The following is a 17361-nucleotide window of genomic DNA, read 5'->3' as shown; positions in this document are numbered from 1 at the left end:
ATTCTGAAGCCTCAAAATGCCTCATAGGAAAACACGTCACTTCAAGACAAGGTCAAGACCAATCACTCCCCATCTGGCAATCATCCAGGTGTCTGCATTATCTTTGATTGGTCCTTTGCCTCAGTTCGGTGCTATTTCCACTGGAGCTACTAGGAGTACAAATCATTTTCAGAGGCTCCTGACTGCCTACCAAATAAAGGACAATAGACAAAGTTCAATAGTATTCAATATTTACCACTCCCTGGTCCCAACCTGCCTTTCCAATCTTATTCCTTGTGAGGGCTTTGTGGTCTGGCTTTGTGTGGCTTCTGTGCCTTTGCTCATGTGGTCCCTAGAACACCTGTTTTCCTGCTTCCCCATGTTCATTCAGATTCTATCTATTCCCTAGCAGCAACGCAGCCTTCTCCACCACACCAGCTATGACCCTCTGGCAATTAATGTGGTTTGTTGAAGCCTTTGAGATGGTGTAATGACCTGAAGACCCAGGAATACAGGCATCTTATCTTAGACCAAAGTCACCTGTCTTCTCAGGAGAACTATACACACAGAAAACAGTGTCAAATGAAAAATAAATTCCCTCTTTATCATTAGAACTTTGGAAGAGTAGACCACAGTATGGAACCTTTCTCTACCCCTCTGTCCACATTCAAATTGTATCATCTCTATTAATAGATAAAAGGTGATAGTACCCAAGAATGTGCGAGAAGAGAGACTACCGGAAACCATATGCTTCCCTTTCAACGTGAGAGACTCTGACCACTCATAAATAGAGTCTAATAACTTTTCTTAAACATTACCACTAAGATCACAATCTTCCCAACTGAGGAGGATTAAGGAAGGAAAGAGAGTATGAATGTTCCTTACTCCCTGGATGCCTGTGCAAACCTAGGTCGGGTTTTAGGGTGGAATCCTACAGTGGTAGGGACAAACCTAAGAGTCTCTCCTAGTCTGTTTGGGCACCTTTTAAAAAGTTTTTCTTCCCAGAAAAGCCACCAGCCAGGCCCCCTCCCCTGTCTTTCTGTGGGCTTGACATAAGCCTGGGCTTACTCTGGGGCTCATGGCCTCTTGGGGCCAGATTAAGCTCCATATGAGTCCTCAAGGTCAGCCTGGAACCTGAAACGGAATCACGTGTACATTTTCTGAAATGACACTGGGTTTACTATGATCTTTGTCCAAGAGTCATTATGGTTTTCACAATGTTAGGCAGAAGTGTTTTTGTATCTGCATGGGAAGGTATTAGAATATTGGTCACTGAAATTAAATACAAAGGGCAGGCAATTTGTCTCACATATTTAAGATTTGTAAGAACAGAAATGAACACTTATATCCCACACATTTATGACACATACATAGAAATTACTCTGATAAAATCAACGCAGTAGTCAACAACTGTTCTAGCGAAATGCTTTTGAACTAGTGATTCAAAACACTTCTACATACAGGCATTCATTTTCTGAGATTTTCTACAAACTTCCCCACGATACTGTAAAGATGATCCGTGCTGGATAAAATGTTCAGGCCTAATTGGCGACCTTTTCTTACAGTGTGAAGACATTTACACTCCTCCTTTCTCCTTTCTCCATGCTTTCCACACACTTTGCTTAGATTAATCTTCTTAAAATATTACAGTGGTCATGTCTCAGTTCTGCTCAGAATTCTTCAGCGGTTCTTCACCGCCTACCAGATAAAATCACCCCCATGCACAGCAAAGGAAACCATCAACAGACGAAAAGGCAACTGACTGAAAGGTAGAAGCTATTTGCAAATGAGCTTTCTGATACAAGGGTAAGATCTAAAATATATAAAGAGCTTATGCAACTGAAAACCAAAGACCAAGTAATCCTATTAAAAAATGGGCAGAAGACCTGAATAGACATTTTTCCAAAGAAGACACACAGATGGCCAACAGACACCCAGAAAGATGCTCAACATCACTCATCGTCAGGTAAATGCAAATCAAAACCACAAATGAGATATCACTTCACAGCAGTCAGAACGGCTGGTATAAAAAAGACAAGAAATAACAAGTGTTGGCAAGGATGTAGAGGAGAGAGAAGTCTAATGAGGCAGCTACTGTGGAAAACAGAATGGAGGCTCCTCAAAAAATAAAAATAGAAATAGCATACAATCCAATGAGTCCATTACTGAGTGTTTACCCAAAGAATCTGACAACACTAATTTAAAAAGACACGTGCAGCATTATTTTCATCACGGCATCATTATTTATAACAGTCAAAACATGAAAGCAACCTAAGGGGCTAGCCATAAATGAATGGCTAAAGAAAATGTGGCATATCTACACAATGGAATGTTGCTCACCCATAAAAAGAATGAGATTTTGCCATTTGCAAGACCATGGATAGACCTAGAAGATAGTATGCTAAGTGAAATAAGTCAAGGCAGAGAAAGACAAATATCCTATGCTTTCACTTAAGTGTGGAAACTAAAAAACAAAACAAACAGAAAAGAGAAACATACTCATAAATACAGAGAATAAGCTGGTGGCATGGGGATGGGCAAAATAGGTGAAGGGGATTAAAAGGTACAACATTCCAGCCATAAAATAAGTCCAGAGGATGAAAAGTACAGCATAGGGAATGAATAAATGAATGAATGAATGAATGAATGAAGCCCCCCTCCCAATACCTGTACCCTGGTGTTGAAGGATGTCCACAGTCCTGACCAACCTTTATTCTTATTTCTTTTATCTCTGATAATAGAACCTTATTCAATCATATTTGTTCAGAGGTCCTCAAACTTGCTTTGCATTACATCATCTCTGAATACTTGAAAATATCTATCCTTCCCTCCAAAATACATCGTGTTACTATCCTTTGATTTTCTCAGTCAGCTGGAGGCTTAATTCAAATGCCACTTCTTCCATTAAGTCTGGAGGAACTCTATTTTATCTGGTAATCAACAAAGGCATGGTGACCAGAGTCTTGAAATTTCCCAGGAGCCTAAAGAAAGGTCTGAGACCTTAAATAAAATGTATTGTCTCCAGTATCTACAACTGAAAATGAAAAATCGAACCTAAAAATGTTCAGGTAAATGACTTCCAAACGTTTGTCGACTTCATTAATTGTTCAGTGTAGTACTCCTATCACTAGAATTGAAAACAGTTGGTGAGGATTCCTGTGAATGCACCATAATTCCTAAGGAATCATAGTCATTTACTAACCAAGTTATATAGACAAATAGTTTTAAGGCAAGATTGAAAAAACCCTTCCAGTTTTATTAAGAATACAAAAATAAATGGATGTGAGGTATATTTTAGTAAGTTTACTAGGAGATGGGGTAGGCCTTGAAAGGTCTGCAATGGCCTCAGGTATACTTTGTGTGAACCAAAGACCGACAGCATAGCAGTGAGCCCTAGATGCACTCAGGAGGCCAAGGCTGGTGCTCTATAGTTTTGCCCAGCCAGTGGGACTTCCCCATACCTCACTTTGCCTGCCACAAAACAGGGACGTAGGATGGATGCCCCACTACTCAAAAAGTTTGTTTTAAAGAAAAGATGAGATCATCTCAGTGAACATGCTATAAACGGTAAGGAACATTACTGTTCTCTAAATAATCATGAATTCAATAATCATGAGTTCTGCATCAACAATCTATTGAGTTGTATACGTATTGATCAGACACCAGAGGATACTAAATGAAATCATCTCTGTAGAGTCAGGAGAAAAAGAACGGATCTACCTTGAAGTTAGGTGTGCTAAATGCTTCAATATAGTTACTAGAGCATATGGCTCAGAGGGCAGGCCAGAGTCAGACCACCTGGGCCCCAACCCCTCTCTCTAAACTAAATGTGTGACCTAAGAGAAGTTTCTTAACTGCTTTGTCTCTTGGTTTTCTTGGTAGGGTTGAGATGATTAATAGTTACCTTACAGAGCCACGGTAAAGATTAAATGAGATAAGGCTTATAAATTTATGCAGCAGTGACTCCACACAATAAACATCCCATAAATAGTCATTATTTATTCCTGTTCTTTATAATGACTGGGTGCCATCATCCACCTAGAGAGTGATAGAAGGCAAGTGATAGAACGCAGTGCAGGGATGCTTAGTGGTTTAATAGGCTGAAGTTGAGGGTGTGTGCAGAAGTGCAGGAGTAGAGCCTGGCTGGGGAGAGAGGATCCATTTAGGCCATGCAAATGAGTTTAGAGTGTATCCTGTGCAAGAAACAGAAAGCCACCCAAGAAGTCTGAGCAGAGAAAAGTCCTGATTGGGTCTGTGCTGCAGAATGATCACCTTGGTATCTGGAGGAATGTGGGCAGGAAAGGAGGCAGAGAGAACAGTTAAAAAGATATTGTTGCAAAAGCCCACGCAAGCAGTCATGAGCACCCAAAGCAGGGCACCAGTAATGAAGATGAAGAGAAGGAGAAAGATGAAAATTTGCACAGGAGGAACATCGACACGATGTATATGGCCTTTGGTGGCTAGGACGACCAACAGTAAAAATTCGAAGTTGAGTTGTGCCCTACCGTGTTGAACAGCTTAGTTATATAGTAGCACCACTAGGACAGTCAGTGAATCAGAAAATAGAGGAGAAAGAGACTTGGTGAGAAATTCTATTGTTGGGTGGGCTGAAGACATCCCATGGGACATGTCATGAAGGTCAATGTTCTTCCAAGTGTAGTCTGCAGACCTGTGTCATCATCCATGAACTGCTGGTTATTGGTCCTTACCAAGATAAAATACCAGTATGAGAAATTACATCAACGTCATTAAGCGGGTCAATCCAGCTGACATTTGTGTGTGTGTGTGTGTGTGTGTGTGTGTGTGTGTGTGTGTGTGTGTGGCAAGACTCTCTTGAAGAAAGTAGTAAGTTAACTTACATTCCAGTGCAGTTCCTTATCTCATTGTAGACCCATGATGAAGTGCTCACTGACTTGAACCAGTCTCAGACCACACCTTTGGCAGCCTGATGAATGGATCTGGAAGCCTGGTGAGAGACTCACGCTAGAGCCAAAGATCTGAGCATGGGAGGTGTAGGGATGTCAGTAGCTAACACCACCATTAGTGGTGAAATGGCCCAGAGAGATGATATAGAGAAGGGGGCTGTATTAGTCCAGTATGGCTGCCATACGAAGTACCACAAACTAGGTGGCTTAAGCAGAAATTTATCCTCTCACAGCTCTGGAGGCTAGATATTTAAGATCAAGGTGTCTGCAGAGCTGGCTCCTTCTGAGGCTTTAAGAATATATTCTGTGCCTCTCCCCTAGCTTCTGCTAATCTTTGCCGTTCCTTGCTTGAAGAAGCATGACTTTAATCTCTGCCTTCCTCTTCACATAGTGTTCTCCCTGTGTCTCTGTGTTGAAATTTCCCCCTTTCAATAAGGACACCAGTCGTAATGGATTAGGGTCCACCTGATGGAGCTCATCGTAACTAATAACATCTGCAAAGAACTTATTTCCAAAGAGGTCACATTCTGAGGTACTGAGGATTAGGACTTCGACATGAATGCGGCAGGTGGGGGAGGGAGCTGGATGGGAAGGGGGACACAATCAACCCATAACAAGGGCCAAGGACGGAGACCTAAAAAACACCAATATTTAAGATTCAGACACCACATCCTGCCTTGTCAGTTACATTCTATATTGGTGGATCTCGACTTCTCAACCAGATTGGTAGGTTCTTAAAGATCAGGAAGGCTGCCTAAAACGTCTTTGCATATTTTGTCTCCAGGATTTAGGGAGTTTCTTGTATGTAGAAGTGGCTCAAAACAATGTTGTTTGATGATGTATAACAAACAAAAATTGAATATGGAAGAGTCCTCAAGAAATGTTTTGAACACAGTATGTTATGACACGCCGCCTTATAGACAACAGTTGCTGCACTTGTCAGAAAAATCACCAAAGTCAATGTTCAAAATATATTTTAACTCATTTGCTTAAACAACTCTATGCCTACCATCCACACCAAAAGGCTGTTTTTCTGCATGGGCAACAGAAGGCACAATTATTTGTGAAAATTTTCAATGTGTTTTCTTTGTTTTCTTAAGCGATACAGTAGATTCCCTGTACCACTCTGCATGTTTGCCAAAATCCCATTGTCTTTTTGAAAGCAATACAGCCCCTGGTGGGTATGTAACTTAGCATGCGCTCCTGGAACACTTAGGGATTTTTTCTTTTAAAGTTAACCTCCAAGTATCTCACAACTTTCCTAGTGCACCGAAGTGATCCAGAGAAACACCACATGACAGGTTGATATGTTCCTCCAACAGGCTGCTGAGAGGACATATATATGTTATCAGGTTATTCCATTTCTCTCAATTCTAGAAAAGTAGTCAGAAGCTGGGAACACTGGGGGGCTTGATAATTCTTTTTTTTTTTTTTTTTTTTTCAAAACTCTCAATGTTTCCCCTGTTTGTTAAAATGCAGAGAGTGGGTTAGCAAAGATAATTTTCCCCTTGACTAGTGAAAGGCATCAGAAAAATCGATACCTCAGCAGTTTCACTGTTTTATAGACACTTCACACCCATCCTATTCTTATTACCACATCCAGTATACAATAGCACTAGCGGGATAATTATTATTTATTTAGATCCTAACTATACTCAGAAAGGACTTTAGACAGCTTACAATAAGAGAGACAAGTCCCCAAGTCCCCTAACAGAATAAAAGCAGACAAAATCATCTTTATTAATGTTTTTAATATTTATTTATCTTGGGGCGCCTGGGTGGCGCAGTCGGTTAAGCGTCCGACTTCAGCCAGGTCAAGATCTCGCGGTCCGTGAGTTCGAGCCCCGCGTCAGGCTCTGGGCTGATGGCTCAGAGCCTGGAGCCTGTTTCCCATTCTGTGTCTCCCTCTCTCTCTGCCCCTCCCCTGTTCATGCTCTGTCTCTCTCTATCCCCAAAATAAATAAAGGTTGAAAAAAAAAATTTAACAACAACAAAAAAAATTTATTTATCTTGAAAGAAAGAACGAGCGCGCCTAAGCAGGGGACGGCAGAGAGAGAAGGAAAGAGAGAATCCCAAGCAGTCTCCAGGCCGTGAGCACAGAGCCCATAGCAGAGCTCGATCCCACAAAAGGGGAGATCATGACCCCGCCAAAATGATGAGTCGGAGCCGGGCAAACTGAGCCACCCAGGCGCCCCCAAGTATATTTATGTCTAAACACCTAGAACTTAGAGATTCTTTTCTAAAACCTTGGCAACAATGACGCTAATATTTTAAATAGTCTTTCACTAAAATGCTGTTGACTAGCCATTCTTTTTTTTCCTTCAGAAAGAGCTAAATCAAATAAAACTTACTAAAGAACATATACCCAATATGGAGATTCAGTTCTGACTTTGGTTCTTTGTGACTTCATGTTTGGCCATTTAAACATGCCCTACGGTGATTCAAGTTCGGCAGGGATTCAACCGTATCAAGAAATTCATAACTGCTTCTAGTCTTTAAAAGAAGACACCTCTAGAATATCTCGAAATGTGTCCATTGTTGGTATAAACAAGCGAAGCTGGGAAGTAACTGATGGTATGTTTCTGCTACATAAATTATTTTGAAACCATTTGGTAATTGGTCAACTCTTCATGTTTTCCATCGAGAAGTTTTTATAAAAATAAATATGCTGCGTATCTATAATAGAAGCAGACTGTATTTAAGACTCTTTCACTTACTCTCCTTAGAAGCTCCCTAGGAATTTCAAGTGTGGAATTTCAAATGTAATGTGTACAAGTACCTGCTTTGTGCCAAGCACTGTTTTGGGAAATGGGTAATCAAAGGGCAGTAAATGTGGTCCCTGTCTTTGGGGTTCTTACGGTCTAGTGGGAGAGAGGCATACACACATAAGGTAATTTAAATGTAATGTACAGGAAGTAAAGTAGAAATAGAGTCGGGAGTTGAGAAAGCACTTAGATTTGGGTAAGGTTTCCTGAAAGAGAGAACACTTGAGTTAATTAAAATACAAACAAGAACAAATGAGGTAAAGAAAGGTGAGAAAGGGGCGCCTGGGTGGCTCAGTCGATTAGATTAAAGTATCTGACTTTGGCTCAGGGCATGATCTCATGGTTGGAGATTTTGAGCCCCACATCGGCCTCTGTGCTGACAGCTCAGAGCCTGGAGCCTGCTTTGGATTCTGCGTCTCCTTCTCTCTGTTCCTCCCCCCCGCCACTCATGTGCGCGCTGTCTCTCTCTCTCTCAAAAATAATAAACATTCAAAAAAATTAAAAAAAGAAAAAGGTGAGAAAGATGTTCGAAAATAAGGAACAGCGTGAGCAAGGGCACTGTACTACAAAACAGTATGGGGCATCTGGTGGACAAAAATGCAGGAATACTACTATTATTGTTACTGATAGCATTTGGTCAATATTTACTCCATATTAAGGAATTGTTAAGCAATTAACATGCTTTTTTTCTTGTAATCCTCAATATTACTCCCCCGCTTTCCAGATGAGGAAACTAAGACTTGAAAGAGATTAGATAGTGTTCCCAAGGTCATAGAGCCACCAGGTCACGACAGTGACTAGGGATTTGTTTTTTTGTTGTTTTTTTAAAATATGAAATTTATTGTCAAATTGGTTTCCAGACAACACCCAGTGCTCATGCCAACAGGTGCCCTCCTCAATACCCATCACCCACCCTCCCCTCCCTCTCACCTCCCTGCGCCCCCACCCCGAGAGTTAGTGAAATGTTTCAGTACAAAGAAAATAGGGATGTATTGGACCCTCAACTCCATCCATTCTGTAAGACGATGCCACAGTGATAGATAACCACTGCCTTCTAGGTCTGTTTAATCATGTCAATAATAATGATCACAATGATAAGAGCAATAGTGAATATAAGGCATGCTACGGTCAGTACTTTACATATATTAACCTTCTCAGTCCTTTTACAGATAAAAATAACATGACATGGCACACATCAACTTGAAATCATAAGAACACTTATGCAGCACTTACTACATGCCTGACATTGTTCTAAAATGTATTATCTAGTGTATTATCGCACTTCATTTTTATAAGATTCCAATAATGAAGGTACTCTGATTGACGAGTAAACTGAGTCACACAGAGATTAAATAGGTTGCCCCAAATCAGAGGCAGTTTGGGGTACAGCCAAGGGAACAAATCCAGGCATTCGAGTTTCTGAATCTATGTCCTTAACTACCTTTCTTTACTGTCCATCCTAAGTCAAGTGCAATGAACAGACTTAAAAACACTGGCCGACTTCATCTCTCTTTCTTTACCTGCTATTAACAGAGAACTCTATCATATACTTGGATGGAAAAATGAAAAAAATAGCAAGGTAATACGAATCATCAGCTCTTCAATTCTGCAGAAACTATAAATCTGATCCTAACAAGGAAACTGTTGCCAGAGACAGAGAACATAGAGCTCCAAATTCCAGATCGTTTTCTTGGATGTGTTCCAGGGGCCAGGGTCAGACCATCAATATGTGTGTAACAATAGCAAAAAGAGATGGTGTTGGAAAGAACCAGAGAGCTGGTGTCTTCCCATCCAGATGCATATAGTATCTATCTTGGAGCGAGCAGAATTTTAGTTAAAAATGATCAACCCTTCATTATTTAGGTGATGGCTTGGGAGTCTCATTTCTATTGCTTTTTGCAAACTCATACAAACTCAAACCCACCTTCATCCTCCAGTTTTCAGAGAAGCCAGAAGTACAAATTTTTTGTCGAAGTAAGCTCATGGTTTTATATGTGGATAACTAGTTCAAAAAATTGAAAAAGGCAATGTAGAAAAAACAAAATCTACCTGTGGTTCCCTTTTGGCCCACAGGTCCCAGTTTACAAGCCCTCCTTAGTTTATAGTCTTATAACATTTTTTTAAGTTTATTTATTTATTTTTGAGAGAGTGAGAGAGAGAACGGAGGAGGAGGAAAGGGAGAGGGAGCAAGAGAATCCCAAGCAGTCCCCACACTCAGCAGGGAGCCCATGGTGGGCTCAATCCCATGACCGAAAGATCATGACCCAAGCCGAAATCAAGAGTCTGGCCCTCAACCTGAGTCACCTGGGTGCCCCTGCAGTCCTACAATCTTTTAAGATCTCACCTCCTCATCTGAAAATTTAGTTGGACAAAGTGAGCTCTAAATTCATCTTCATTTCAGACTCTTTGAAGATACTGCCTTACCATGTAATGTAAAAACATAGCAAAGAGAAGGTTGAAGGAAATTAGAAGTCTTGATCATGAGTAACTGCATTGCTCAGCAAGGACTATCAACTACTACACAGAAATGGCACCTTGGAGATTATCTGAAGCTTCCCCATCCACCTCTTCATAGGAAAGATAAAGAAATTACCCAGAGACAGAAGTTGACTTGCCTACAATCAGAGGTTTATTTGTGGTACAGACTGAGCTCAGACACAGTGTCTTTTCTCTTCATTATCCAGGTTTCTTCATTCTGTCAAAGAAGTCAGGTCCAGCCAGGCCTGTAGATCCCTGCATTGGATGTTTTCCTATTACATACACCAATAAATCTGTCCCTTCCCCTTTGTGTCCCTTTTGATTTAGCCACTTGAGTTGGGTTTTTGTAACTTAGAACCAAAATAATTTGACTAATAGTGTCCCACAAACAATGGCTCCTTTCCACATTCCTGCTACCTCATGTTCTTCTCCAGAGTGGGATACCTGTCCTTCCTTATGCTTACACAAATCACACAAACTCTTTTAGACCTAACCCTAACCCATTTCCTCCATGACGATTTTCCCTATTCTTAAAACCAATCCCTTGTGAACACATGCGCACACATTCTCTTCCCTTATACTTTAGTATTTGTAATCAGCATCTTACAATTAAACACTCGCTTATTCTCAACTTATCTGACATGTATAGATGTTATCTTCCAGACTAGAACATAAGCTCCCCAAATCAGGTACCTATCTCACAGGTATCTTCTGGTTCCATAACCAAGCCTGGGAGAGTGCTTGGTGCAAGGAGTAACTAGTCATCTATTTAGAACTTATTTCTAAGTTAGTAGAACCCTCTTTTTTTTTTTTTTTTAATTTTTTTTTCAACTTTTATTTATTTTTGGGACAGAGAGAGACAGAGCATGAACGGGGGAGGGGCAGAGAGAGAGGGAGACACAGAATCGGAAACAGGCTCCAGGCTCTGAGCCATCAGCCCAGAGCCCGACGCGGGGCTCGAACTCACGGACCGCGAGATCGCGACCTGGCTGAAGTCGGACGCTTAACCGACTGCGCCACCCAGGCGCCCCGAACCCTCTTAATCATAGCTGTATAGACATCTGGCCCCAAGTCACAAACACTGATTATATTTTAATGCAATAGCCTAGGACTATATATTAAATTTGCTTTTGTAGGGAGAAGATCTATGAATCATTTGACTTCCCCACTTTACACAGTACAATTCTTCAAGAATGAAGGATTTAATTTCCTTTGTTCTTCAGTCCAGTTTTAGGGAAGCATAAGGCTATTCCAAGAATGTAATGAAGCAAGAGCCCTCTCTGATTATTTTTTTTGGTGTTCTTCATCTTCAGAATTTCTCTGCTAGTACCAGTGCGAAACAGTTCCTGCCCATTGCACCAAGGAGATTGGGAGGAAAATGCCAGAAAGCATATATAAAGACTTCAGTTCTTCTCCTGATAAAGAGAGAAACAATTCTGTTTCAAGGAATCCTGGCTTAATAGCCATTTCATCCTCTCAAAAGGTTAGAACATTTATTTTTTAAAATCCAAATCATATGTTGCATTGACAAAGCAACTCTTAAGAATTCTGAATAGTAGAGCTAACCCAAATGCCCCAAAGCATATCTGAATGGACGAATCACTATTATGGATTTGAAGTATATACATATACTGATGCACATACATAGTTAACTAGGACTAGGTCTTAACTTTTAGGAAAGGCATGGGCTCTTGAGTCACGACCAATTAACAAAGCCAAATAAATAAACGAATAAAGACAGAATTTCTGTGGCTAACAATGACTCAACATTAGCCATAATTTCATGGCAAGATAGAAGATGAATCACATAGAAATGGGGAGCTTGAACTTACAACACATTTGATCTAGTCATTAAGTCCTCTTGAATGAAATAGGAGTTCATATAAAATAAACATGATTTTAGGATTGCCCCGTCCCTCATCATACACACACGCACGCATGCACACACACACACACAGTAATACATGTACACAAATGTATATATGCACCCAATATTCATTTTGGATGTTTATAAACCAGAATAATTCCTACTAGTATATTAAAAAATTGGTCATGCCAATCTAAACATTAGAACTGTTTACAGTGCCCGCTTTTACATTCCCTCAGTTACTTCTAGAAGTAGCTAGTTCACATGAGGTAGCCACTCATCACCGTTACTACACAATTTAGAAACATATGGTGCAGCTTTACCATGTGAAGCACTGGGTATTCACTTTCCCATTATGACAAAAGAGGGAAAATAAAAAGCACAGAACAGTTTTTCACATTGTCATTTATGAGCTGCTAAAACATTGTGATAGTCTGAAGACTAGATTTTTGTTTTTGTCATTAATTACCTACTAGCCTGTTATATTTAGTTTCACTGTAGTACAAGAAAAGTAGACCTATAAATGATAAAATACGATTACACATGGTCTATTTAAAGTCCCTTCTTTTAACTAGGGAGATTATTGCAATGACCAGGCACTCTTCCCCAGGAAAAGCAAAATCAAAGTAGTTAACTAACAAAATGATCCAGGAATGGTACCTTCTCTCCCTCTGCTCTTTTCCAACTGTTTTTCTGAACTAAAATACCTTTTTTGGTTTTTTGCTTGTTTTTTGGTTTTTTGTTTTGTTTTGTTGTTTGTTTGCTTGTTTTTGTTGGTCTTCAGCTCAAACCACATAGAAAGCCTGACAATAGTCTGGTGTTCCGATTTACCAGCCAATAACGGCCCATCTCTCTCATTCATATTCTTTATGAGGTTAATACCTAAACGTCCATTTTGTCTATGTTGATGATTTGATAGGTACCCAAAGGGAGAGGAGCAGATCTCTCTAAACTCAAATAGAAATAACTCTGGGTAAAAGAAAAAGTACACCTGACATGTTGTCAGGATGCTAAGATTCTATTTTTCACTCTACAATATTTCTGGCCCGTGTTACATATTAAAAAGACAGGATTTGAAATCAGAATACCCCATGCCTCAGTTCCCACTCTTCCTCCTATCCATATAGTGCTTCAGGCAAATTATAAAACATTCTGAGTCTCAGTGTTCTCTTCTAGAAACAAAGATGGTAATTCCTACACTGTTAGAGTTAGGAGAATTTTAAATGATCAAAGAACAAAAAAACAAATTAAATAAAAACTAAGAGAATTTCAATAAATTACCTATTTGTGTTAATTATGCATCAATATTGGTTCTTTAACTGGAACAGATGTAACATACTATTGTAAGATATTAATAGGGGAAAACTGGGGCTGGGGCATATGGGAACTATTTTCTCAATTTTTCAGTAAATCTCAAACTCTTCTAAAAAAGCCTATTTTTAAAAAATGATCTAAGTGAAGTGCCTTGCACATAGTAGGCACTTGAAAAATTGCAGCCAATGTATGGCATAGAGTATTTGGTTTCAGAAAGTGTATATTACACTCCGCATGATATTTTTCTTCACCTATATTGGGATATAACAGACATAAAAGATTGTATAAGTTTAAGGTGCACAGCGTGATGATTTGACAATACAATCTCTTCTTCTCCCCAATCTGGCAACTTTTTCATAGGCAGTTTTCTCTGGCTCCTTCCATGTCACTCTATTCCCTTTTTTGCATCATTTTTCCTCTAGCTCTTTCTAACTCATCCGTTTCTATGTATAGTTTACAACCGGTTTCTATTTCTCTGAGACTCATTTATCAATCTTGTTTGTTAGCAGGCCTTAAATTTTATCACAGCGCTTATGCAAACATTTCAGTTACTTTCATTTAAAAGAATACATCAAAGTTCCAAGCTTTCTGCTTGGAGAAAAACAGCAAAACATCCTTTCTAAGACACTAAAAACGTGAAGATACAGAAATGGAAACGCTTGTTTTCTTTTGTAATAAGGAGATAAATATTCAGCTTCCCAGTAGAGCCAAACAGCCCTGAGGCAGCTTTGCAGGAATATGCATTTAGCACTAGTTTGCTGCAATAACTAAAAATAGTTGGACCAAAAGCCAGTGTTTTCTATCCATCCTGTAGTCTCTTCGATGGTAAGGTCATGTGTAAAAACAGAACCCACCTGCCCCTCAAAACCACAGCTTTGAATGGATTCAGGTAAAACATGTAATCAGACCAGAAAAACTTAACTTCACGATGACCTTTTCAGGTGGCTGGAGTTTCTGTTTAGAAGAAATGGGCCACTGTGAGAATGGATTTCTCTCCCCATTCCAGTACCAAATGTAAGCCTCTATTCAAAGGACAGAGATCTAGAGCCTTTTGACTGATAAAGCAAAGTTTGTTTTATATTTTTCCTCTTTAAATCACAACAGTTTTCATTACCAAAGGAATAGGACATCTTTGGTTGGTGCTGTCATGAATGGGATAGATTTTAAAGATGACATTTCCCCTGCTACCCCACAATTACCATAAAAATCACAAGCTAAAGCTTGAAATATCAGGCCCTGTATGTGGATCCAACGCCCAACCTTGATAGGAAATCCAAACACTTTTATTGTTCGGAGGATATTCTTGTCTATGATAGTCCAAAATAGAGGCTGAAGAAACAAGGGGCCCCTGATGAGGGGCAGAGTGGAGGGAAGCCCACCTGCTATTCCCCAAACAGGAAATGAGTCGGATTTTTAATAAAAGTGATAACCCAACCCACCATTCTGGTGGCAGAAATAAATCATCAGCGCTAGCTGGGGTGTGTACATATAGAAGCAAAACAAACAGAAATCTGTGCTCACTCAAGATAAGGGTGGATAAATGTAGGAAAACCTAACACTTACTACCGCAACATGTAATTCAGTCTTAAATGGCAGCAACCAAGAAATTCACTATTTTAAGACCCCGTCCCTGTGGGGGCTTCACCGGCTATTATCTCAAAATGAAATTGGCAAATTCACTTAAAAGAGACAACGGAATGCCGACTTTCTTCACTAACTCACTCCAACTGGGGACCTGACCTCTTCTCTTCGGGTCCCGCCACTGCTTCTTATCCTGCGGTAACCTCCCCCCCCCCCCCCCCCTTCTCTGGCTGGAGAACAGCTGATGGAAATAGGCACTTTTTCACATCAAAGGCAGTCCGGAGCCGCCTCAGCGGTGCCCCAGCCTCAGACACAAAAAGCTTTTGATGCTTGTAATTGCGAAGCTTTTTGCAGCTGCACTTTATCAAGCCAAAAGCGGCTGGGCTTGGAGGGCCTTGAAGAGCCAGAAGGTGGCGGCGAAGTCACCTTGGGAAGAGGAGGAGAGGGTCAAAGGGAGGAAGGTGGAGGAGCTGACCCCGGCAGAAGGACCGGAGGGCTTGCCCCGGCTCTGGGGTCACGGAGGAAGGGGGAGGAGGGAGGGGTGGAACAGGAGCCACAGGGAAGCGGTGCTGGGGGTCCCTTCGGCGACCCTCGTCGGGATCAGCTGACCCCAGTGAGGGGAGGAGGGTGCCCTTCGCGGAGCGACTGGAAGCTTCGCCTTCCGGGCTGGCTTTCTCCCGCCTGCCCCTGCGGCTCTCTCGGCCCGGCGAGCCGAGCGCTGCCGCCAGGCGCTCTTCTCGCTCCACACCGGCGCCCCCACCTGCCGGGTGCCCCCGCCCGCCGAGCGCACGCCCAGGAAGGCGGGCCCGGAGCTGAGCGCAGCCGCCCGCCGCTGGAGAGTGCCGGGAGCCCGGCAAACGAGCAAGGCCTCTCAGCGCGCCGCGGGCTGCAAGTCACTCCCCGAGCCTCCTGGGCCATAGAGCGGGACCTGCCCGCCTAGCTCCCCCGCTCGCCCGGGTGGGGACACGCGGCGCTGAGGTCCGGGCCCCTCGCCGGTCCCGGGCAGCTCCAGGCGCGCTCGGAGCTGGGCCCGGCCCGGCCGCGGAGAGGGGGCCTCGTAGCCCCTTCCCCAGGGCGCGGTCTCCTGCTTCTGCTCCTCCTCGCCAGCTGCGCCGCCAGCTCCCATTGTTCGCCCCGCCCGTCTGGCGACGTCCCGGCGCCGCTCCCGGGGCCTCCCAGGCGCACCTACCTTCTGCTGCCGGCGAGCCATGTCGGTGGGCTGCTTGGCGTTGAAGGGGTAGGCGATGCAGCGCATCACGAACACATAGAGCTGCAGCCTCTTCTTCCTCTCCTCCTCCTCCTTCTGCAGCCGCTCCAACTCCTCCTTCTCCTTCTCGCTCACCACCGACGGGCTGGGGCTGGAGGGCCGGCCGCCACCGGCGCGGGTGCTGGGCTGCAGCCCCCCGGCCCCGCCGCCGCTGCTCGCGCCGCTGCCCCCACCGCCGCCGGCGCCCACCCCGGCTCCGGCGCCGGCACCGCCGCCGCCCCCAAGCCCGGCGCCGCTGCCGCCGCCCGAGCCCTCGCTGGTGCGGCTGGGAGACAGGCGCGCGCCGGACGCGGCCGAGCCGAGCACCTCCTTGCCGCTCTCCTCCTCCACGATCTCATCCGATTCCTCTTCGCTGGACGAAGGGTCCAGCATGGTGGCGCCTGGGGAGGAGGGTGGTCCTTGGAGCCCCGGGCTAGGGGTGCAAAAGATGGGAGGCGCTGGAGGCGGCTGGGGGTCGGCTCCCCGGGATGGGCGCTTCTCCCCAAATCAGGGAGCGGGCGCTGCTGCTCAGCCGCCGCCGCCGCCGCGACTGCTTCCTCTGCCCGGCGATCCCGAGCTGGGCTCAGACCCAGGAGCGCGAGAGGAGGAGGGGAAGGGAGAGGTGCGTCCGTGGACCCGAGGTGGGCAAGGGGGAGAATCAGTTGCGAGCCCCGAGCTCGCAGCCGGATACCATCTGCAGCCGCTGAAGGAGGCGCCTCCAGAAAAGATGCCGAGTGTTGCAAGCTGTCGATGCAGCCAAGAGCCTAAGAGGCATCTTGCCGATTGGGGAGGGAGCGGCGCTTACGTGTTTATTGGCTTAACTCTCCCGTGTCCGCTGCGTAAAGGGTGGCTGCAGAAGGCTAGAGCCTGGAGAGCGTGGAGCGGCCCGCTAGTCTCAGAGCTTCAGTACAGACCCTAACACTTTCCCACACTCCTCACTCTCTCCCCTTGGTGGATAATTTCTTTCTTGATAACCAGTTGTCATTGCCTCGACCTGTCTCACCCTCCCACGGACAAAAAGTTCTTGGGGGAGGAAGAAATAGACAAGCCAGTGAAGACTTCTTGTTAGCGAAGAGTGGGCGGTCTATTTGGAGACGCTTATTCCAGAGGTCTGGCTAAGAGGAAGTCGGTGAGATGCCTTATGAGAAAGAGTCTACCTCCTTTGCCCCAGGCTTCTTCACACCTGGGGCGTGGGGGCAGTGGGGC

At 43.6% G+C, this 17361-nt stretch overlaps 1 protein-coding gene across 29 annotated transcripts in view; it reads right to left on the bottom strand.

Moving 5' to 3' along the window:
- The window catches only part of CADPS (calcium dependent secretion activator), a 481928-nt gene extending 464789 nt beyond the window's left edge, over positions 1 to 17139 (bottom strand). For 5 of the 29 annotated variants that reach the window (XM_086697700.1, XM_086697704.1, XM_086697699.1 and 2 more), the window contains exon 1: positions 16099 to 17133. In XM_086697700.1, coding sequence (XP_086553826.1) covers positions 16099 to 16548 — 450 coding nt within the window. In that variant the 5' untranslated portion in view covers positions 16549 to 17133. Of the gene's footprint in view, positions 1 to 16098 lie in introns of all 29 variants that reach the window. The other 24 variants (XM_086697705.1, XM_086697706.1, XM_086697712.1 and 21 more) reach the window with 12 other exon arrangements.
- Between the last annotated feature and the right edge of the window lie 222 nt (positions 17140 to 17361).

The sequence above is a fragment of the Puma concolor genome, chromosome A2 (assembly GCF_028749965.1).
Source record: "Puma concolor isolate L17-30 chromosome A2, mPumCon1.1.hap2, whole genome shotgun sequence".
NCBI classification, from domain to species: domain Eukaryota; kingdom Metazoa; phylum Chordata; class Mammalia; order Carnivora; family Felidae; genus Puma; species Puma concolor.
The sequence above is the reverse complement of the archived record's forward strand: the minus strand, read 5'-3'. Positions and strand labels throughout refer to the sequence as shown.